The 24,000-nt window shown below is 39.3% G+C and overlaps 1 protein-coding gene across 1 annotated transcript in view; it reads right to left on the reverse strand.

The window, feature by feature from the left end:
• unc13d (unc-13 homolog D (C. elegans)) overlaps window positions 1–22,646 on the reverse strand; it is a 54,409-nt gene extending 31,763 nt beyond the window's left edge. Inside the window, exons 1-16 of the mRNA XM_079660553.1 lie at window positions 22,523–22,646; window positions 21,128–21,154; window positions 18,887–18,943; window positions 18,589–18,645; window positions 18,391–18,498; window positions 16,125–16,184; window positions 15,912–15,978; window positions 14,772–14,952; window positions 14,644–14,688; window positions 12,429–12,500; window positions 12,281–12,350; window positions 12,100–12,204; window positions 6,986–7,078; window positions 3,985–4,085; window positions 3,387–3,504; window positions 1,144–1,265 (exon numbers count right to left, since the gene is read on the reverse strand). Of these exons, the coding sequence (XP_079516679.1) occupies window positions 1,144–1,265; window positions 3,387–3,504; window positions 3,985–4,085; window positions 6,986–7,078; window positions 12,100–12,204; window positions 12,281–12,350; window positions 12,429–12,500; window positions 14,644–14,688; window positions 14,772–14,952; window positions 15,912–15,978; window positions 16,125–16,184; window positions 18,391–18,498; window positions 18,589–18,645; window positions 18,887–18,943; window positions 21,128–21,154; window positions 22,523–22,582 (1,343 nt within the window). The 5' untranslated portion in view covers window positions 22,583–22,646. The remainder of the gene's footprint in view (window positions 1–1,143; window positions 1,266–3,386; window positions 3,505–3,984; window positions 4,086–6,985; window positions 7,079–12,099; window positions 12,205–12,280; window positions 12,351–12,428; window positions 12,501–14,643; window positions 14,689–14,771; window positions 14,953–15,911; window positions 15,979–16,124; window positions 16,185–18,390; window positions 18,499–18,588; window positions 18,646–18,886; window positions 18,944–21,127; window positions 21,155–22,522) is intronic.
• Between the last annotated feature and the right edge of the window lie 1,354 nt (window positions 22,647–24,000).

Below are 24,000 nucleotides of genomic sequence, written 5' to 3' on the forward strand. Positions count from 1 at the left end.
AAATTATTAATTATAAACCAAGTTAAAATAAGGAGCGCAAAACAGAGCGTAAAGAAAAAAATTGAATTTATGACTGATTCTCTAAGAAAATCAGCAGACGGAGGAATACGTAGAAACACATATTGTTATGCTGATATACAGAGAAGGGCTTACAGTCACGAGATGGACACAATTCAGACTTTTTCAAAATCTCCAAATTCTGACTTTTTGTCAAAATTCTACTTTTTCTCCAAATTCTACTTTTTACTCAAAATTCTCACTTTTTCTCAAAATCACAAATTTCTACCTTTTTCTCAAAATCTCACTTTTCCTCAAAATTCTCACTTTTTCTCAAAGTCTCCAAATTCGGACTTTTTCTCAAAATCTAAAGATCCTGACTTTTCCTCGAAATTCTCACATTTTTTCAAAATTCTCACATTTTCTCAAAATCACCAAATTCTGACTTTTTCTCGAAATTCTCACATTTTCTCAAAATTCTCACATTTTCTCAAAATTCTCACATTTTCTCAAAATCACCAAATTCTGACTTTTTCTCAAAATTCTATATTTTTCTCAAAATCATAAAACTCACTTTTTCCTCAAAATTCTACAATTTTCTCGAAATTCTCACTTTTTCTCAAAATCCTGACTGACATGATAATGTTTGCTCACACTTTGTATTAAGGTACACAAATAAACTAGTAGTTAATTAATTAGTTAATTAACAGTTAGCAGTATACTGGCTCTTTATTGGTCAGTATCAAACACGTATTAATGCCTTATTCTACATGGCCATATTCTCAGAGTACTAAGCCATTAGTTTAGAGTTTTTCCTCAATAATCCTCTAATTAGTGCTGATTTATTGTAAGTAAGGAAGTTGTTGTGCATGAGTTTGGGTCTTAATATGCTCTGCTCAATATGGGCCTAAAAAGAATAGTAACCTTAATAACACTTAACCAATATGATCTATTGTTATGTAACAAGTCAGGTGTTAATTGTGTCTATAACTCAAAATGTGTTTTTTCTAACTCAGAACATGTTCCCTATTTTAAAGTGAAGTCTTGTTCATAACCAATAAGCTAGTAGTTTGACTCTAATATGTGAATGAGCAACTAGTTGATGGTGAGTACCTTAATGTAAAGTGTTACCACATGTGTGTGTACCTGAGCAGAGTGTGTAGTTTGGGAGTGTTTTGGGGGTTGGGGGGGAAGATGTCTCTGTATTTGGACACCAGACACAGTCCGTACTTCAGGAAACCGTGGAGAGAGTCGCCCAGCTCCTGCTTCTGTAAACACAGAAAAGCACCGTGATATAAACTCATTTTCTTTAAAGCATGAAGGAAATCCAGGATCAGAATCAGAGTGTTTGCCATGTCCGTGAACACATACAAGGAATCTGCTTTGGTATCTGTTGGTGCGATCGCTATGGAAACACTGTTATATTTTACTATATATTTTAAATATTTTTCTGTTCTCTACTTGTGTTTTTAATTGCTGTTTGTATGCACCATGACATCAATTCAAATTCCTCGTACGTGTAAACCTACCTGATAAACAATCTAAAAAAGTAAGTTGCAAAGTAGGTAAAAAAAAGGAGATATATAAGGATAATAAAAAATACTTTTACATATACACACTTTTAGAATGTATTCTATTATTATGTATGTATTGTATATGTATACGTATTATGTATACAGTATGTTTACTGTAGTTTATATACTAGTACGTTAATTCATAAGAGGGTATTCTAACTTATTCTATATGTTTCATATTGTTTGTATGTATGCATTTAGATACTCAACGTGCATATGTTATTTATTACATTTTTTGGGCACTGGTTTCAGACAGAGGGTGAATACCAGAGACGGCTAAAGTACACACTTTACTCAAGTAGAAGTACAGATACTCGTGTTTCAAAATACTCTGGTAAAAGTAGAAGTACTGACTAAACTTCTTTACTCAAGTCAAAGTAAAGAGGCTTTGAAATGTACTTCAGTAAAAAGTACCCATAACTAGCAGCTGTTTTAAAGAGTACCTGACCTCCCTTTATATTAATAGAACAATAATGTCATTGTTAGCTAATGAATGTTTCCATGGTGACCAACGGCAACATGACAACGTTTTCATTGGTCCCACTTCTTTAGAGAAGAGCAGGAAATGATGGATACACGGATCGTGTTCAAATCAATAGGCGCGCAATGACTCTAAATAATAATGATCACGCCACCAAACACACATTCAGACTAAAGGAACCAGCCTGTTTGGAAAATGAGAGAAGTAGAAAGTACAGGTATTTGAGTTCAACATGTAAGAAGTAGAAAGTACAGGTATTTGAGTTCAACATGTAAGAAGTAGAAAGTACAGGTATTTGAGTTCAACATGTAAGAAGTAGAAAGTACAGGTATTTGAGTTCAACATGTAAGAAGTAGAAAGTACAGGTATTTGTGTTCAACATGTAAGAAGTAGAAAGTACAGGTATTTGAGTTCAACATGTAAGAAGTAGAAAGTACAGGTATTTGAGTTCAACATGTAAGAAGTAGAAAGTACAGGTATCTGAGTTCAACATGTGAGAAGTAGAAAGTACAGGTATTTGAGTTCAACATGTAAGAAGTAGAAAGTACAGGTATTTGAGTTCAACATGTAAGAAGTAGAAAGTACAGGTATTTGAGTTCAACATGTAAGAAGTAGAAAGTACAGGTATTTGAGTTCAACATGTAAGAAGTAGAAAGTACAGGTATTTGTGTTCAACATGTAAGAAGTAGAAAGTACAGGTATTTGAGTTCAACATGTAAGAAGTAGAAAGTACAGGTATTTGTGTTCAACATGTAAGAAGTAGAAAGTACAGGTATTTGAGTTCAACATGTAAGAAGTAGAAAGTACAGGTATTTGAGTTCAACATGTAAGAAGTAGAAAGTACAGGTATTTGAGTTCAACATGTAAGAAGTAGAAAGTACAGGTATCTGAGTTCAACATGTGAGAAGTAGAAAGTACAGGTATTTGAGTTCAACATGTAAGAAGTAGAAAGTACAGGTATTTGAGTTCAACATGTAAGAAGTAGAAAGTACAGGTATTTGTGTTCAACATGTAAGAAGTAGAAAGTACAGGTATTTGAGTTCAACATGTAAGAAGTAGAAAGTACAGGTATTTGAGTTCAACATGTAAGAAGTAGAAAGTACAGGTATTTGTGTTCAACATGTAAGAAGTAGAAAGTACAGGTATTTGTGTTCAACATGTAAGAAGTAGAAAGTACAGGTATTTGTGTTCAACATGTAAGAAGTAGAAAGTACAGGTATTTGAGTTCAACATGTAAGAAATCAAAGTAAAAAGTTGTCAGAAAAATAAGTAGTGGAGTAAAGTACTGAGACCAGAGAAATGTTCTTAAGTACAGGAACAAAGTATTTGTGTACCTGCTGGCTTGGGAGCTCCTGCTGGTGCCAGTGGTATTCCACGCTGGTGAGCTGTTGAAGGAGAACAGAGGAGTCCACCTCCAAACTCTGATACAGCTTACTGTACGCCACCCACTTCCTGTGTGGCGCACACACACACACACACACACACACACACACACACACTTTATATTATTTTCTTTTTGAACACTTTATTCTATTCTATTTATTGGTTTTCCCTCACATCACACAATAACAGGAGAAAATACAGAGTACAGATGCAGGTGCTATGACATGATAAGACAGAAATAGAAAACCCCTATGTCATTTATATTCTTGATAAAAACTTGTGCAACTCATATTCCAATTACTTGTATATAGACTTGCACTATTTGATCTGTTGTATTGTGTTGCTCTGTGGGAGGAGCCTAAGATTTCAATCGACATATCTACACTGTAGCTCTGTACAAATGAGAATAAAACATACAAACTGATTTTGAAAATGATATTATTTGTGCTCTGGATAACACAAACAATGTCGACTCCTCAGGGTTAACAGGGAACTGAGTCACTGATATGCAGACGATCATTTTGTGTGAATGTTTTTCCTTAAACTCACGCCAGGTCCTGCAGAAAAGGTGAGAGGTCGTTCTGCGTGGCGTAAAACTCCAGCAGCGTCTGAGCCTCGCCGCAAAGATCGCCTTTCCACGGAGCTGAGCCCTGAGAGAGAGAGAGAGAGAGAGAGAGAGAGAGAGAGAGAGAGAGAGAGAGAGAGAGAGAGAGAGAAAGAGAGAGAGAGAGAGAGAGAGAGAGAGAGAGAGAGAGAGAGAGAAGTTACTTTAATGTGATGCTACGATACGATAGTACTTTAATGGTCAGAGTAAAAGTAGAAGTACTCAGATCGTGTTCTTGAGTAAAAGTAGAAGTACTCAGATCTTGTATTTGAGTAAAAGTAGAAGTACTCAGATCTTGTACTTTAGTAAAAGTAGAAGTACTCAGATCTTGTACTTGAGTAAAAGTAGAAGTACTCAGACCTTGTACTTGAGTAAAAGTAGAAGTACTCAGACCTTGTACTTGAGTAAAAGTAGAAGTACTCAGGTCTTGTAGTTGAGTAAAAGTAGAAGTACTCAGATCGTGTACTTGAGTAAAAGTAGAAGTACTCAGATCTTGTACTTGAGTAAAAGTAGAAGTACTCAGATCCTGTACTTGAGTAAAAGTAGAAGTACTCAGACCTTGTACTTGAGTAAAAGTAGAAGTACTCATGTCTTGTACTTGACTACAAGTAGAAGTACTCAGGTCTTGTACTTGAGTAAAAGTAGAAGTACTCAGATCTTGTACTTGAGTAAAAGTAGAAGTACTCAGATCGTGTACTTGAGTAAAAGTAGAAGTACTCAGACCTTGTACTTGAGTAAAAGTAGAAGTACTCAGATCTTGTACTTGAGTAAAAGTAGAAGTACTCAGATCTTGTACTTGAGTACAAGTAGAAGTACTCAGGTCTTGTAGTTGAGTAAAAGTAGAAGTACTCATGTTTTGTACTTGAGTAAAAGTAGAAGTACTCAGATCGTGTACTTGAGTAAAAGTAGAAGTACTCAGATCTTGTACTTGAGTAAAAGTAGAAGTACTCAGACCTTGTACTTGAGTAAAAGTAGAAGTACTCATGTCTTGTACTTGAGTACAAGTAGAAGTACTCAGGTCTTGTAGTTGAGTAAAAGTAGAAGTACTCAGATCGTGTACTTGAGTAAAAGTAGAAGTACTCAGACCTTGTACTTGAGTAAAAGTAGAAGTACTCAGATCTTGTTCTTGAGTAAAATTAGAAGTAATCAGACCTTGTACTTGAGTAAAAGTAGAAGTACTCAGATCCTGTACTTGAGTAAAAGTAGAAGTACTCAGACCTTGTACTTGAGTAAAAGTAGAAGTACTCATGTCTTGTACTTGACTACAAGTAGAAGTACTCAGGTCTTTTACTTGAGTAAAAGTAGAAGTACTCAGATGGTGTACTTGAGTAAAAGTAGAAGTACTCAGACCTTGTACTTGAGTAAAAGTAGAAGTACTCAGATCCTGTACTTGAGTAAAAGTAGAAGTACTCAGACCTTGTACTTGAGTAAAAGTAGAAGTACTCATGTCTTGTACTTGACTACAAGTAGAAGTACTCAGGTCTTTTACTTGAGTAAAAGTAGAAGTACTCAGATGGTGTACTTGAGTAAAAGTAGAAGTACTCAGACCTTGTACTTGAGTAAAAGTAGAAGTACTCAGATCCTGTACTTGAGTAAAAGTAGAAGTACTCAGATCTTGTACTTGAGCAAAAGTAGAAGTACTCAGATCTTGTACTTGAGCAAAAGTAGAAGTACTCAGATCGTGTACTTGAGTAAAAGTAGAAGTACTCAGATCTTGTCCTTGACTAAAAGTAGAAGTACCAGAGTGTAGGAATACTCTGTTACAGTAAAAGTCCTGCATTCCAAATGTTCCTCAAGTAAAAGTAGAAAAGTATTCTCATCAAAATATAGTGAAAGACAGTAAAAGTAGTCATTGTGCAGATTGGTCCATTTCAGAATAATAGATATGATATGTTTTATAATGATTGATCATGAAAGTGTTCTCAAAGCTGGTAAAGGTGCAGCTAGTCTGAATGACTTTGTATACTGCAGGGTAGCTGGTGGATTTACTCCAGGTGGAACTAAAGTCTGATTTAACACTTGATTATATTTCACATCATTCATCCACATCTGTAAAGTAACTAAAGGTATGAAATACATGTAGTGGAGGAAAAGTACACCATGCACCTCTGAACTGTAGAGGAGAAGTACTAAGTAGCATAAAAAGGAAATACTCAAGTAAAATAACTCAAAATTGTACTTAAGTACAGTACTTGAGTAAATGTACTTAGTTACTTCCCACCACTACGATATGATACGATAATACCTTAATGGTCAGATCAAGTCTGAAATGCTCCTTACATCACAGCAGCTCCATGTGTAACATCAACATAAACATATCAAGACACAACACATGAACAACAAACAACAAACATTGAACATAGCAGAAGGATCAGTGAGAGCTGCTCAAAGCGTGCATTTGATCTGGATTCAGCTCTGTGTTACCGAGAGGATCGACTGGAGCACAAAGGATGCTTCAGGCTGACTTTATTGTGTGTGTGTGTGTGTGTGTGTGTGTGTGTGTGTGTGTGTGTGTGTGTGTGTGTGTGTGTGTGTGTCTGTGTGAGTGTGTGTGTGAGAGAGAGAGAGAGAGTGTGTGTGTGAGTGTGTGTGAGTGTTTGTGTGTGTGTGTGTGTGTGTGTGTGTGTGTGTGTGTGTGTGTGTGTGTGTGTGAGTGTTTGTGTGTGTGTGTGTGTGTGTGTGTGTGAGTGTGTGTGTGTGTGTGTGTGTGTGTGAGTGTGTGTGTGTGTGTGTGTGTGTGTGTGTGTGTGTGTCTTTGTGTGTGTGTGTGAGTGTTTGTGTGTGTGTGTGTGTGTGTGTGTGTGTGAGTGTGTGTGTGTGTGAGTGTGTGTGTGTGTGTGTGTGTGTGTGTGTGTGTGTGTGTGTGTGTGTCTGTGTGTGTGTGTGTGTGTGTGTGTGTGTGTGTGTGTGTGTGTGTGTGTGTGTGTGTGTGTGTGTGTCCTGTACCTGTTGCTTGGAGATGTAAGCCTGAACAAACTGCTGTAGGATCCCGCAGTAGTTGATGTACGGACTGCGACCGGCGCTCAGTGTCCCGTCTCTCTGTCAGAAAACACACATTGTTACACCAAGAAACACCAGAACACGAACATTTGAAATAGACCCTGTTCTTCTTTGGGGGTGTCCCCTCTCCTGTAGTGAGATCTATGGGTTTGTGTGCATGTAAACGGCCTGCAAACAGTAAAATCCCTATGAAACGCCTCTGTTGGACCCCTTTGTTTACTTTCTGAACATAGAGACATCAATACAGAACACTCACGCTCCTATTGGCTAGCGCTCCAACACATGTAAGTAATAGGCTAAGGGGCGGGACATCTCTAAGCGGTTGACCAATCACAACAGAGTAACTTTATGTCTCTTTATTATCAAATCTTTGCTTTTTGAGTTCATTTTGTTTTATAAATGTTTTGTTCTTTAGATTTGGATTTGTTTTACGTCTCTTTGTCAGAATTGATGTCTCTGTTGTGGTACAGTAGTGTCACCCCTCTCCATAGACGTCTTAAGTGTCTGTGTCTTTTTTATCCAAAATGCGGTCACATAGTGACATCACTTTGTGTCACTGGCGCTTCTATTGGCTAGCGCTCCAACATAAGCTAAGGGGCGGGACATCTCTAAGCGGTTGACCAATCACAACAGAGTAACTTTCTGTCTACTTGTTGTGATTTATTGTCTCTTTGAAGTAACTTTTTGTCTCATTGTTATCATATTTGTTCCTATTGAGGACATTTTCTGTCACGTTTTGTCTCTTTGTGGTAGTTCCACCCCTTTCCATGGACGTTTTAAGTGTCTTTGTGGTAGTTCCACCCCTTTCCATGGACGTTTTAAGTGTCTTTGTGGTAGTTCCACCCCTTTCCATGGACGTTTTAAGTGTCTTTGTGGTAGTTCCACCCCTTTCCATAGACGTTTTAAGTGTCTTTGTGGTAGTTCCACCCCTTTCCATAGACGTTTTAAGTGTCTTTGTGGTAGTTCCACCCCTTTCCATAGACGTTTTAAGTGTCTTTGTGGTAGTTCCACCCCTTTCCATAGACGTTTTAAGTGTCTTTGTGGTAGTTCCACCCCTTTCCATAGACGTTTTAAGTGTCTTTGTGGTGGTTCCACCCCTTTCCATAGACGTTTTAAGTGTCTTTGTGGTGGTTCCACCCCTTTCCATAGACGTTTTAAGTGTCTTTGTGGTAGTTCCACCCCTTTCCATAGACGTTTTAAGTGTCTTTGTGGTAGTTCCACCCCTTTCCATGGACGTTTTAAGTGTCTTTGTGGTGGTTCCACCCCTTTCCATAGACGTTTTAAGTGTCTTTGTGGTAGTTCCACCCCTTTCCATAGACGTTTTAAGTGTCTTTGTGGTGGTTCCACCCCTTTCCATAGACGTTTTAAGTGTCTTTGTGGTGGTTCCACCCCTTTCCATAGACGTTTTAAGTGTCTTTGTGGTGGTTCCACCCCTTTCCATAGACGTTTTAAGTGTCTTTGTGGTGGTTCCACCCCTTTCCATGGACGTTTTAAGTGTCTTTGTGGTAGTTCCACCCCTTTCCATATACGTTTTAAGTGTCTTTGTGGTGGTTCCACCCCTTTCCATAGACGTTTTAAGTGTCTTTGTGGTGGTTCCACCCCTTTCCATGGACGTTTTAAGTGTCTTTGTGGTAGTTCCACCCCTTTCCATAGACGTTTTAAGTGTCTTTGTGGTGGTTCCACCCCTTTCCATAGACGTTTTAAGTGTCTTTGTGGTAGTTCCACCCCTTTCCATAGACGTTTTAAGTGTCTTTGTGGTGGTTCCACCCCTTTCCATAGACGTTTTAAGTGTCTTTGTGGTAGTTCCACCCCTTTCCATAGACGTTTTAAGTGTCTTTGTGGTGGTTCCACCCCTTTCCATAGACGTTTTAAGTGTCTTTGTGGTAGTTCCACCCCTTTCCATAGACGTTTTAAGTGTCTTTGTGGTGGTTCCACCCCTTTCCATAGACGTTTTAAGTGTCTTTGTGGTGGTTCCACCCCTTTCCATAGACGTTTTAAGTGTCTTTGTGGTGGTTCCACCCCTTTCCATAGACGTTTTAAGTGTCTTTGTGGTGGTTCCACCCCTTTCCATAGACGTTTTAAGTGTCTTTGTGGTAGTTCCACCCCTTTCCATAGACGTTTTAAGTGTCTCTGTGGTGGTTCCACCCCTTTCCATAGACGTTTTAAGTGTCTTTGTGGTAGTTCCACCCCTTTCCATAGACGTTTTAAGTGTCTTTGTGGTGGTTCCACCCCTTTCCATAGACGTTTTAAGTGTCTTTGTGGTAGTTCCACCCCTTTCCATAGACGTTTTAAGTGTCTTTGTGGTAGTTCCACCCCTTTCCATAGACGTTTTAAGTGTCTTTGTGGTGGTTCCACCCCTTTCCATAGACGTTTTAAGTGTCTTTGTGGTGGTTCCACCCCTTTCCATAGACGTTTTAAGTGTCTTTGTGGTGGTTCCACCCCTTTCCATAGACGTTTTAAGTGTCTTTGTGGTAGTTCCACCCCTTTCCATAGACGTTTTAAGTGTCTCTGTGGTGGTTCCACCCCTTTCCATAGACGTTTTAAGTGTCTTTGTGGTAGTTCCACCCCTTTCCATAGACGTTTTAAGTGTCTTTGTGGTGGTTCCACCCCTTTCCATAGACGTTTTAAGTGTCTTTGTGGTAGTTCCACCCCTTTCCATAGACGTTTTAAGTGTCTTTGTGGTGGTTCCACCCCTTTCCATAGACGTTTTAAGTGTCTTTGTGGTAGTTCCACCCCTTTCCATGGACGTTTTAAGTGTCTTTGTGGTAGGTCCACCCCTTTCCATAGACGTTTTAAGTGTCTTTGTGGTGGTTCCACCCCTTTCCATTGACGTTTTAAGTGTCTTTGTGGTAGTTCCACCCCTTTCCATAGACGTTTTAAGTGTCTTTGTGGTAGTTCCACCCCTTTCCATGGATGTTTTAAGTGTCTTTGTGGTGGTTCCACCCCTTTCCATAGACGTTTTAAGTGTCTTTGTGGTGGTTCCACCCCTTTCCATAGACGTTTTAAGTGTCTTTGTGGTAGTTCCACCCCTTTCCATGGACGTTTTAAGTGTCTTTGTGGTGGTTCCACCCCTTTCCATAGACGTTTTAAGTGTCTTTGTGGTGGTTCCACCCCTTTCCATAGACGTTTTAAGTGTCTTTGTGGTAGTTCCACCCCTTTCCATAGACGTTTTAAGTGTCTTTGTGGTGGTTCCACCCCTTTCCATAGACGTTTTAAGTGTCTTTGTGGTGGTTCCACCCCTTTCCATAGACGTTTTAAGTGTCTTTGTGGTGGTTCCACCCCTTTCCATAGACGTTTTAAGTGTCTTTGTGGTAGTTCCACCCCTTTCCATAGACGTTTTAAGTGTCTTTGTGGTAGTTCCACCCCTTTCCATAGACGTTTTAAGTGTCTTTGTGGTAGTTCCACCCCTTTCCATGGACGTTTTAAGTGTCTTTGTGGTGGTTCCACCCCTTTCCATGGACGTTTTAAGTGTCTTTGTGGTAGTTCCACCCCTTTCCATAGACGTTTTAAGTGTCTTTGTGGTAGTTCCACCCCTTTCCATGGACGTTTTAAGTGTCTTTGTGGTGGTTCCACCCCTTTCCATATACGTTTTAAGTGTCTTTGTGGTAGTTCCACCCCTTTCCATAGACGTTTTAAGTGTCTTTGTGGTGGTTCCACCCCTTTCCATGGACGTTTTAAGTGTCTTTGTGGTGGTTCCACCCCTTTCCATAGACGTTTTAAGTGTCTTTGTGGTAGTTCCACCCCTTTCCATAGACGTTTTAAGTGTCTTTGTGGTAGTTCCACCCCTTTCCATAGACGTTTTAAGTGTCTCTGTGGTAGTTCCACCCCTTTCCATAGACGTTTTAAGTGTCTTTGTGGTAGTTCCACCCCTTTCCATAGACGTTTTAAGTGTCTTTGTGGTAGTTCCACCCCTTTCCATAGACGTTTTAAGTGTCTTTGTGGTGGTTCCCCCCCTTTCCATAGACGTTTTAAGTGTCTTTGTGGTGGTTCCACCCCTTTCCATAGACGTTTTAAGTGTCTTTGTGGTAGTTCCACCCCTTTCCATAGACGTTTTAAGTGTCTTTGTGGTAGTTCCACCCCTTTCCATAGACGTTTTAAGTGTCTTTGTGGTAGTTCCACCCCTTTCCATGGACGTTTTAAGTGTCTTTGTGGTAGTTCCACCCCTTTCCATAGACGTTTTAAGTGTCTTTGTGGTAGTTCCACCCCTTTCCATAGACGTTTTAAGTGTCTTTGTGGTGGTTCCACCCCTTTCCATAGACGTTTTAAGTGTCTCTGTGGTAGTTCCACCCCTTTCCATAGACGTTTTAAGTGTCTTTGTGGTAGTTCCACCCCTTTCCATAGACGTTTTAAGTGTCTTTGTGGTAGTTCCACCCCTTTCCATAGACGTTTTAAGTGTCTCTGTGGTAGTTCCACCCCTTTCCATAGACGTTTTAAGTGTCTTTGTGGTGGTTCCCCCCCTTTCCATAGACGTTTTAAGTGTCTTTGTGGTAGTTCCACCCGTTTCCATAGACGTTTTAAGTGTCTTTGTGTCTTTTTTTAGCTAATATGCTCTTTTCTCCAAATTCTGGCCTCACTACACTGGCTTCCAATTCAGTTCCGAATCGATTTTAAAAACATTTTATTTGTTTTCAAAGCCCTGAATGGGCTGGCTCCGGCCTATGTAGCCGAACTCCTCCAGAGCTACACCCCAGCCAGAGCCTTAAGGTCTGCTGACCAGCTGCTGCTGATAGAGCCCAAGACCAGGCTCTAAACCCGAGGGCACCGAGCCTTCGCAGCAGCTGGCCCTATAGGCTCTGGAACACTCTGCCCCTCCACGTGAGGTCGGCCCAGACCCTAGGGGTTTTTTAATCTACTCTTAAGACTCACTTCTTCTCTCTGGCCTTCGAGTCAGAGCGGAGCACGACTCCTGCTTTTCCCTGTTTTTTTTTATATCTGTTGTCATTTTTTTTTTTTATTGTGATTGTAGTAATGTGTTTTTATTACATGTACAGAACTTTGCCTCGACCAAAAATCGCTTTTAAATGTGTTTTATAAATAAACCTTGATTTGATTTTCTTTACCGCTTTATGGATGAACTTGAGGTTCAGATGGCACTGCCCGCGGTCGGGATACGTCTCTGTCCTCGGCTCCAGATTGTACCAGTTGTCTTCAGTACAGTGGAGGTCCTACAGCGAGAAAATACATGTTATATTACACCGGGACGAAAAGTAATATAGCAGATATAAGAATAAGAATTGATACCTGTAGTTTCAGGACCACTTTCCCCAAAAAGTCATCTGTTCCTTTCTCCTTCTGGGCCTCCTTGATCATCCTGAACAGGTAGAAGTACACATGATGTTATCTTGGTCATCGATTAGTGTTTCAATCGCAGAGAGAGTGTGATTCGTACCGTCGTAAACTGTTAAAGTTGCTTTTGATGTCCTCTAGTTTCTGAGTGAGAGAAACCTCCTCGTCTTTATCCCTGAAACAGAAAACAGCAAGGGGAACGTAAAGGAGAGGAAGATTGTTAAAGGAGACAGAAAGGAAGTTTTGAGTCTTTGCTCTGGTGCTTTTATAGTTCTTTCGGGTCTCTTTTTAATAGTTTTGCAGAATTTTAAACTTGGTTTAGGTTTATCTTTGTAGTTGTTTGTCTTTTTATGGTTGTTTTATGTCTTTCTGTAGTTTTATTGCGTCTATATGTAGTTGTTTTGTTTCTCATTAGGCGCTTTCACACCGGAGTACTTTTCCCGTTTAGTTCCGTTAGTGCCTGGAATTTTGCGTTCACACCAAAAAGAGACTTAGTTCAGAGAACCTTTACCCCCATGTTTAGTGCCTGCTAGAGAGGTGGGACTATCCTGGGGAGAAAAAACTACCAACTTCTGATTGGCTGGGCGGATTGCAAACCACGCCCCGTAAAACTCTGAAAAGTTTTTTGAAGCCGCCATTTTATTTGCTGGCATTAGCATTATTAGCATTAGCATTAGCACCGCGAACCAACGGAGAGAGAATAACTTATGGCAACACACAAGAAAACATGGGAGCGGTGGAGATGAGGAGGTGTCGGCGTTCTGGCGATTTACTCTGAAGGCTTCAGTAGAAGCTGCTGGGAGTCCCAGCAGCTTCTACTGAAGCCAGTCCCCAACTCCGGGGACTTCCAGCCGGGGACTCCAGGTGGCAGTATACGCCGTGAAGTGGTTTGCGGCCTGCCAGTAAACCCAAAGCAGAAGAAGAAGAAGTGACGTCAGCGGCTTCATTTGCGTAATCTTCCCTCAGGGACTTATTCCGGTGTGAACGCGATCTGTACTTAGTTCCATGGGGGAACTAAGTGCTGGGCACTAAGTACGGCAAAGTACTTGGTTTGAAAGCGGCTTTTGTATTTGTTTGTCTTTCTGAAGTTGTTATGCGTCTCTTTTTAGTTGTTTTGCTGAATTTTAAACTTGGTTTGGTGTCTCTTTGAAGTTGTACTGTGTCTCTTTGTAGTTGTACTGTGTCTCTTTGTAGTTGTACTGTGTCTCTTTGTAGTTGTACTGTGTCTCTTTGTAGTTGTACTGTGTATCTTTGTAGTTGTACTGTGTCTCTTTGAAGTTGTACTGTGTCTCTTTGAAGTTGTACTGTGTCTCTTTGTAGTTGTACTGTGTGTCTTTGTAGTTGTACTGTGTCTCTTTGTAGTTGTTTTGTGTCTCTTTGTAGTTGTACTGTGTGTCTTTGTAGTTGTTTGGTGTCTCTTTGTAGTTGTACTGTGTGTCTTTGTAGTTGTTTGGTGTCTCTTTGTAGTTGTACTGTGTGTCTTTGTAGTTGTTTGGTGTCTCTTTGTAGTTGTACTGTGTCTCTTTGTAGTTGTACTGTGTCTCTTTGAAGTTGTACTGTGTCTCTTTGTAGTTGTACTGTGTCTCTTTGAAGTTGTACTGTGTCTCTTTGTAGTTGTACTGTGTGTCTTTGAAGTTGTACTGTGTCTCTTTGTAGTTGTACTGTGTCTCTTTGTAGTTGTACTGTGTCTCTTTGTAGTTGTACTGTGTCTCTTTGTAGTTGTTTTGTGTCTCTCAGAAGTTGTACTGTGTCTCTTTGTAGTTGTTTGGTGTCTCTTTGTAGTTGTACTGTGTCTCTTTGTAGTTGTACTGTGTGTCTTTGAAGTTGTACTGTGTCTCTTTGTAGTTGTACTGTGTCTCTTTGTAGTTGTACTGTGTCTCTTTGAAGTTGTACTGTGTCTCTTTGTAGTTGTACTGTGTCTCTTTGAAGTTGTACTGTGTGTCTTTGTAGTTGTACTGTGTCTCTTTGTAGTTGTACTGTGTCTCTTTGTAGTTGTTTTGTGTCTCTTTGAAGTTGTACTGTGTCTCTTTGTAGTTGTACTGTGTCTCTTTGAAGTTGTACTGTGTCTCTTTGTAGTTGTACTGTGTGTCTTTGTAGTTGTTTGGTGTGTCTTTGTAGTTGTACTGTGTCTCTTTGTAGTTGTTTGGTGTCTCTTTGTAGTTGTTTGGTGTGTCTTTGTAGTTGTACTGTGTGTCTTTGTAGTTGTACTGTGTCTCTTTGTAGTTGTACTGTGTGTCTTTGTAGTTGTTTGGTGTCTCTTTGTAGTCATATCAATAACTTTAAAACAGTAATAGTGAAGCTCTTCATGTTCTCCTTACCACATCTCGAGGTGAAAACTTGCACCAGCGAAGTCTTCAAACTCTCTAAACCAAAAAAGATACAAATATCAGAAAAACAAACTTCCACCTGAGGTAAACAACAACAACAGCAACACGTTTACGCTCACAGTATGAAGGTTTGGTTCCAGATGGGGTTCAGAGTTTGCTTCTTTATGTCAGATTGGAAGATTTTATCATCGGAAACGGCGTCTTTTACGATGGATTTAGACGGTTTGGATCTGGAGCGACGCGTCCGACTCTCCTCCTCGTCCTCCATTACGGTTATAATGCAGTACGGGTCGCTGAACCCTGGGAAACACACAATAAATGAGCAGAAGACTCAATGCCACAGTCTGCTGACATGTGGCACAGCAGTATTTCAAAATAAAGAGATAGCAAGAGATTAATCCACTGAGACCACAGCGAACAGGAAGTGAGAGGAGTGGGTATATCTGCATGAGGACTGAAACATGTCAGTTTGGAGGAATTCAATCAACAAACCTCTCAAATATTACTTTACAAATACTAAATCCTCAGAATTAATTTTCTTTAAATGCCAAGCATGCTAATTGACATGCACAATGATTAGGCTAAAGTGTCAATGTTTAGCTCGTATCTTTTGTTTTTGCATGCTAACATTTGCTAACTAGCACTGAACACTGAATTAGCATTACTATTTGTTATTTACTTGCACTATATTTGTCTGTTTATCTGTGTTATTGTGTTGCACTGTTGGAGAAGCATGTGACCTAAGAATTTCATCGACATAACTACACTGTAGCTATGTTCGTGTGACTCTATAAAGAACCTTGAACTTTGAACACAAAGTGCGGCTAAAGCTAACGGATCAGTATTTCTGCAGGTTCTGGTTATTTGAGAAATTATGGTCCAATAATGATCCATTTGAGTTTCTGTTTTTCAGAGAAATTGCCACTTGTTTATGGGATTGAGGCCTTTTCTGAGGAGACATTGTGAACATCAAAGTGGATTACTTGGCAGTGAATCAAACATTAGATGACCCAAGAAAATCGTCAATGAAATGAATTCAACAGACAGCTAGCAATCCATGTCATTAAATGCTCATTTAAGCATGCTAAAATGCTGAAAATTAAAATGCTAAAATTTAAATGTATAGCAGTTGTCCTTTTTAAAGTTAAATTAGAGTAGGTGTTAAGAAAACTGTGGCGAAAACGTGACAACTTTGATCTTTTGGTGGCTCAAATAAATGAAAATCAGCAGGTCACCAACTCATAAGGATTCATCCTTACCACTGACGTCTTTTCCCAGAATTCCCTTGGCTTCCTTGACGGTGGCCATGAGGCAGTAAACTGGGGGCTGTAAAAGATAGTTCAGATGCACATGTCTTAATGTCTTCCACTGGTATAATAGAAAGTGGTTGAAGCTTGGCATGAGTGCTTTAAATAGACATGAGGGGTTTCTGAAGGCACATTAATTGGAAAATGTTGACTTTCTGTTCTCACCTCTGTCCCCTCCGCTCGCTCTGTCAGGCTCTCGTGCTCTGAGTCTGTCATAGTGAAAGCCTGGTGGATGGAAAAACAACAAACTGTCAAAAACACTGCAGTAATGCAGGGCTGCCAACATTTGAGTTCAGCTTGGAGTGAGATTTATATTTTTGGTGAACCGAAAAAAGAAACGTTCATGTGTACAGTGTTACAAATGTATTGAACATGTACAAACTAGGGTTTCCCATTAATGTACCGGGCGCTACAGTGGAATACGCACATACACAGTGTACCCCGCGCGGGGTTAAATATATTGAAGTTAAATGCATCATCAACCTGGTGCGTTTTGAGAGCAACATTAAGAGATCTATGGATACATCTCTCAACACCCATATGAAACAGAACTGTAAACAGATTTTATTTTTCTTTATGGATATTTTACAAATCACTCCCCTTTTAAAACTGTATTCTTGTTTTACTGTCATATAGTATTTCATAACTGTTTTTTATTTATTCTCATAAATGGTGACCAAACCGTTTGAGATCCACTGAGATAACTAGACTAAAGTTAACTATCTAAACAGAGAGTCCCTTACCTCACTGAGCTGTATCTCTCTCAGTCTGAAAGGACCGAGCTCTCTCTCTCCTTGTTTTAGAAACAGCTTCTAATACCCGTTAGCACAGCTAGCTAACCAGATCCTAACAACAACAATGCAGATAGTGAGTTTGGTAGAAATATACTGTATAATAGTAAAGTATTTAAGATGATGCTATATTTATTGAAGATTTTACATTATAAATATTCCCCAAAATTATTCAAAAGCATATTCTTCCAAACTCCTTGCTGTAGTATGACCACCAGGAGACTATTGATGTGTGTAGTGAGTTTGGTAGTAATAAGCTGTATAATATTGATTGAATATTATTGTATTCTCTTTTTTCGGAGTTGCACTTTGCAGACGGTCCCTGAGCACTCGTTTCTTCTCCGGCTGCAGATAGAGACCATTGTAATGTGTCCAGCTCGGAGGACGGCGCGTATTGGCTTTTTTTGATCAAAAAGTGATTGTAGTTCGTTGTCAACCTTACCACGGTACTTAGGAGACGTCATTTGTGTCTGAATAACATTTTGTTCAAGAGTTCTTGATCCGTGAAATCAGAATCTCCCTATATCGTTCCAACTTTACTGAACTAAGCCAGAAGACCGTTTCATTTCTTAGACCGCTCGGTTTGCTGTTCCTTCACTTTATTTTTAGATTTATATACATTTATTTTGGACGAAAACTTAGCATGAGGAAAGGCATGTGTGGCATGAGTGCGTGAGATATGGGTTTGCGTGACTCTCACGCTCAATGCGGCAGTGTTGGCAGCCCTGACAGTAATGAGTCCTGACATCGAGACATGACTCAGCTTTTTTTATCTGGAAGTTTGAAATAAGTGGTTAACGTCAATAAATAGCCCACTAGTGAATTTTAAAACGGCTAAACACCATCACGCCCAACATTAGCCGCCTTTAGCTTAGCGGTGGTGACTTGAAGTCATGTGACCGTGCTGTAGTTTCTTTATAGCCCAACATTAGCCGCCTTTAGCTTAGCGGTGGTGACGTGAAGTCATGTGACCGTGCTGTAGTTCCTTTATAGCCCAACATTAGCCGCCTTTAGCTAAGCGGTGGTGATGTGAAGTCATGTGACCGTGCTGTAGTTCCTTTATAGCCCAACATTAGCCACCTTTAGTTTAGCGGTGGTGACGTGAAGTCATGTGACCGTGCTGTAGTTCTTTTATAGCCCAACATTAGCCACCTTTAGTTTAGCGGTGGTGACGTGAAGTCATGTGACCGTGCTGTAGTTCCTTTATAGCCCAACATTAGCCACCTTTAGCTTAGCGGTGGTGACGTGAAGTCATGTGACCGTGCTGTAGTTCTTTTATAGCCCAACATTAGCCACCTTTAGTTTAGCGGTGGTGACGTGAAGTCATGTGACCGTGCTGTAGTTCCTTTATAGCCCAACATTAGCCTCCTTTAGCTTAGCGGTGGTGACGTGAAGTCATGTGACCGTGCTGTAGTTCTTTTATAGACTATCGTTAGCTTTTAACTTCATAAAGTGGTTTTAATGTGTGGAGATTATCATGCTGAACAAAACGTGTGTCATACACGTTTGAGATTAATTTCTGCGATAATCAAAAATCCCATTGAACTGGGGAGATGATGCCTTCAGGGTCCAACACAGAAATCCGACATACCTGCATTTTGTTATACTCATCAGCACAGCAGTTATGTCAATTTTTTTACCTCCTTAATGTACTGGTGAAGTTGGTTTTCTGTGAAGATCTCGGTTGTTGAAGGTTTTCCCATTTTATGAGTGATGGTGTACAGCAGCTCTTTGTACAGAGGCTTCAGCTTTAAACAGAAATTAAGACAAAGTGAGATCTGTCTGTTCGGAAAACTATTTTAAAATGATGTAAAGTACAAACACATGATCGGTGATACCTCACGCTCTTTGAGTTTCCGTGCTTTCTCTTCTGGGTTTTCATCTTCTTTCAAATCCTAAAGGGAAAGAACAGAGCATTTGATACATGAGGCGCTACAGCTGAATAGGTTAAAAAAAAAAAATGATTAGATATCAGAATGAAACTTCCCTAGTTTATGACTGACATTAAAACAATTATATTTTTGCATTATGAGTTTTCTGAAATGTTATGTTTTAATATGCAAATGAGGCTTGTAATAATAAATAAATAAATGTAAGATTTTAAGGTAAATCTGAGGTCTTTGGAAGGTCACCTACCCTCCTTTCTCGAAATTTCCTCGTAACCCCCAGTTTACGTGAATGGCTGGGCGACAACTGTCAAGAGAAGGAAAAGTCAGAAATCAACTACATACTGATATACAACTGAACATCAGCAGGAGAGGACTCTTTAAAGTAGAGACACTACATACTGATATACACCTGAACATCAGCAGGAGAGAACTCTTTAAAGTAGAGACACTACATACTGATATACACCTGAACATCAGCAGGAGAGGACTCTTTAAAGTAGAGACACATACTGATACACACCTGAACATCAGCAGGAGAGAACTCTTTAAAGTAGAGACACTACATACTGATATACCTGAACATCAGCAGGAGAGGACTCTTTAAAGTAGAGACAATACATACTGATATACACCTGAACATCAGCAGGAGAGGACTCTTTAAAGTAGAGATACCACATACTGATATACACCTGAACATCAGCAGGAGAGAACTCTTTAAAGTAGAGACACTACATACTGATATACACCTGAACATCAGCAGGAGAGGACTCTTTAAAGTAGAGACACTACATACTGATATACACCTGAACATCAGCAGGAGAGGACTCTTTAAAGTAGAGACACTAAATACTGATATACACCTGAACATCAGCAGGAGAGGACTCTTTAAAGTAGAGACACTACATACTGATATACCTGAACATCAGCAGGAGAGAACTCTTTAAAGTAGAGACATTACATACTGATATACCTGAACATCAGCAGGAGAGGACTCTTTAAAGTAGAGACACTACATACTGATATACACCTGAACATCAGCAGGAGAGAACTCTTTAAAGTAGAGACACTACATACTGATATACACCTGAACATCAGCAGGAGAGAACTCTTTAAAGTAGAGACACTACATACTGATATACACCTGAACATCAGCAGGAGAGGACTCTTTAAAGTAGAGACACTAAATACTGATATACACCTGAACATCAGCAGGAGAGGACTCTTTAAAGTAGAGACACTACATACTGATATACCTGAACATCAGCAGGAGAGAACTCTTTAAAGTAGAGACATTACATACTGATATACCTGAACATCAGCAGGAGAGGACTCTTTAAAGTAGAGACACTACATACTGATATACACCTGAACATCAGCAGGAGAGGACTCTTTAAAGTAGAGACACTACATATGGATATACACATGACCATCAGCGGGAGAGGACTCTTTAAAGTAGAGACACTACATACTGATATACACCTGAACATCAGCAGGAGAGGACTCTTTAAAGTAGAGACACTACATACTGATATACACCTGAACATCAGCAGGAGAGGACTCTTTAAAGTAGAGACACTACATACTGATATACACATGAACATCAGCAGGAGATAACTCTTTAAAGTAGAGACACTACATACTGATATACACCTGAACATCAGCAGGAGAGGACTCTTTAAAGTAGAGACACTACATACTGATATACACATGAACATCAGCAGGAGAGGACTCTTTAAAGTAGAGACACTACATACTGATATACACATGAACATCAGCAGGAGAGGACTCTTTAAAGTAGAGACACTACATACTGATATACACCTGAACATCAGCAGGAGAGGACTCTTTAAAGTAGAGACACTACATACTGATATACACATGAACATCAGTAGAAGATAACTCTTTAAAGTAGAGACACTACATACTGATATACACATGAACATCAGCAGGAGAGGACTCTTTAAAGTAGAGACACTACATACTGATATACACATGAACATCAGCAGGAGATAACTCTTTAAAGTAGAGACACTACATACTGATATACACCTGAACATCAGCAGGAGAGGACTCTTTAAAGTAGAGACACTACGTACTGATATACAGCTGAACATCAGCAGGAGAGGACTCTTTAAAGTAGAGACAATACATACTGATATACACCTGGACATCAGCAGGAGAGGACTCTTTAAAGTAGAGACACTACATACTGATATACACCTGAACATCAGCAGGAGAGGACTCTTTAAAGTAGAGACACTACATACTGATATAAACCTGAACATCAGCAGGAGAGGACTCTTTAAAGTAGAGACACTACATACTGATATACACCTGAACATCAGCAGGAGAGGACTCTTTAAAGTAGAGACACTACATACTGATATACACCTGAACATCAGCAGGAGAGGACTCTTTAAAGTAGAGACACTACATACTGATATACACCACATAAACAAATCAAATAAATGTTGAAAAGCAGTGTTACCTGTCTGAGGCCCGCTGATCCATGTCCCTGGAAAACAAAAAAGATGCTCAGGCTTAAATCCAGGGAATCTAACCATGACGTATTTATTTGAACAAGTAATTAAAAGTTAATTCTGTATCATGAATGTGCAAACAGACCTCCATTTGCAAGGAACAAAATTGCATCACAAGACTGAAGACACACTTGTTTTTGATTTCCTGATAAGGCCGGCGGCTAAGGAACTTCCTCTCTCGCTGATAATAAAAAGACTGACAGCAAACAACCCTCAAATACAAACCCAGGGAAATTCACCTCACAGGGAATGAATAGCAGCTGTTACTGAAAATAAATATGCAAATACACCTGTACCCATCACAAACATCACAAACATATTCAATTATGTTTGCATAGTAAACAAATACTGTCTCTTTAAACATGGCTGGATTATCTTAACAATAGGATTTAAACATTTGCAGAGACATGGTTTGTGTGGGTTCACTGAAGAGTGTGTTGGGACGCCACTGATGGTGATGAAAGCTGGTTCGAGGGCCCCTAGTGAATTTTTGCCTAGGGCCCCCACAGACTCTAGAATCGCCACTGATCTGAACCCAGCACACATCTAAAAAACATTATGATTCATGATCATGTTGTCTTAAAAAGAAAAACACTTTGGACCAAATGAGTCAGTGTCTGAGTGGGATTTGTGACATGGTTATTAGTCATTGGACAATTATAGGCTTGGGGCTTTACCAAAGAAAGGAAACAGGAACATTTACTTAAAACTTAAAAAGCTGTGCAGAAGAATTTGTTAAAATAACACCTAGAAAAACACTCGTCGAAGCGATAATTCATCTTTAAACTTAATTTTTTTAAACGATTAAATAATAGATATTTTAAACACATTTATCCTCCTTTTTGATTAAGTGTACATTCATATTAAAATGTTTTATTGTTCTTTTATGAATCACTGTTATTTTTTTAGTAATTAAGTTATTACATTTTAACAATATTTTCTATTACATTACATTACATGTCATTTGTTAGACCCTTTTATCCAAAACTACTTACACACTTATTTATGTTTTTGTACGTATTAAAGTTATTTAATTTGTATTTTATTGAAGATTTAACCACGTTTTTATTCATTTGCCTGCATTTTGTCTTAAATTGTTCATTTCACTTATTTTTCGTGTTGTTTTTGCCAATCTACGGTTCTTCTTATCTGCTTTACAGTCAATTATGAAGCACTTTGAACGGCACTAACCTGCAGAAAGGGAGCTAAACAAACATTCATATTTCTGTATTTCTTGAACAGCGTCACCACCACAGCTCCATATAAACCACGCTGGGCGACAACATTAATCAAAATTCTGCCTGCCATATGTAAATACATATGAATTGCATGACAGCCCTTACCTGGTCAGGTGTTTGCAGCAGATTATCTCCCTTTCTGACGGTGTGTCTTTCACTGGACATGATGATGAGGATATTCAACAACCTGCCTGATGTGTGTGTGTCGGTGTGTGTTTTTGTCGGTGTGTGTGTGTGTGAAATATCCTTGTGATATAAGGAAGCAGTATGCTCTATCAAACAGCGACAGGAAGTCATCACTTCCTGTAGAAGGTGGTAACATCAGTAACTGTGACTTATGACTATCTCGTCATCTCCTGAATAAAGTGTCTTAATGCAAAATAAAATACATTTCATCTCATTCCTGGCTCCGTGGTTTTAATCACAATTAATGCTGTTATTATGTAGTGTTTGCAGTCATACAATGGACCCCCCTCCCACCTGATGAATGTGGTAATGAAACAGCGGTGACATGACACAGCAGTCCTTCTGTGGTCTGTGAGCATTGTGTGTTAAAAGGAAATTCAAAGGATACGTACTCTATTATAGATCTGCAAACAGTCCGGTGTGTGGACATCTTTCAAAAGGTGAATATGGTAAACATTTAAACAAACAGATATCATCCTGAAACGTCACAAGATGATTACTGACATTAAGACAATTATCTTTTGTATCACAAGCTTTCTGAAATGCTATGTTTACATATGCAAATGAGGCATTATGTTATTAAACAGGGGTTAATTTGCCTACATTTCCCGTACAGAAATGTGACTATTGCACAAAGCCATGTTTAAAATTGTTGTTTAATGTTGTTGACTTATGAGAGTCAATGGTTTTCTGAGAGGGGATTTTGAATATCTCCTTGTGTCAACACATAAATCACAAAATACTATCATAAAAACTGCATTTCTCTGTGTTACATACAGTAGTGATGTCATTACGTTACATGTTACTTGTTAGAAGTTTTTATCCACAGTGACTTACATACTCCATACTGTGGACAATCCCCACAGGAACAATTTGGGGTGAAGTGTCTCAGGGACACAACGACATGCTGACTGCAGTGGGGTTTGAACCTGTGCCCCCCCTGATCTGAACACCAACGCACTAGTCCACACGCCTCCCACATGACGTCCTGGAAGTAAACAAACGAGTCCAATACAGGCGTTTCAGTTACATAGTATAAGGGGAGAGTTACTTCATTTATCCCAGCTAAACTGTATAATTACACACGACATGTTGTACATTTCTAAATGTGACTTGCACAAAGGAAGGTCAGCTGTGTCTACACTGTTTGCCCACAATCTGGTTTTGCTTCTCCTTGCAGCTTTCACAAACAGGAGGTGCTTTTGCAACCCGACCGTTGTCTGATTCTGAGAAGAGAGGCTGCTTACTGTAAATGGCTAACGCTGGATACTCACTGTAAAGTGTGGAAAAGGACATAAGTATAAATTAATGCATGAAGAAAATTCACCGATAAATAAGGAAATAAATACTTGTTGGTAAACAAAAAAGAAAAATACATCCATACAATATTTATTTAT

This window comes from Notothenia rossii (genome assembly GCF_949606895.1).
Source record: "Notothenia rossii genome assembly, chromosome: 11".
NCBI classification, from domain to species: domain Eukaryota; kingdom Metazoa; phylum Chordata; class Actinopteri; order Perciformes; family Nototheniidae; genus Notothenia; species Notothenia rossii.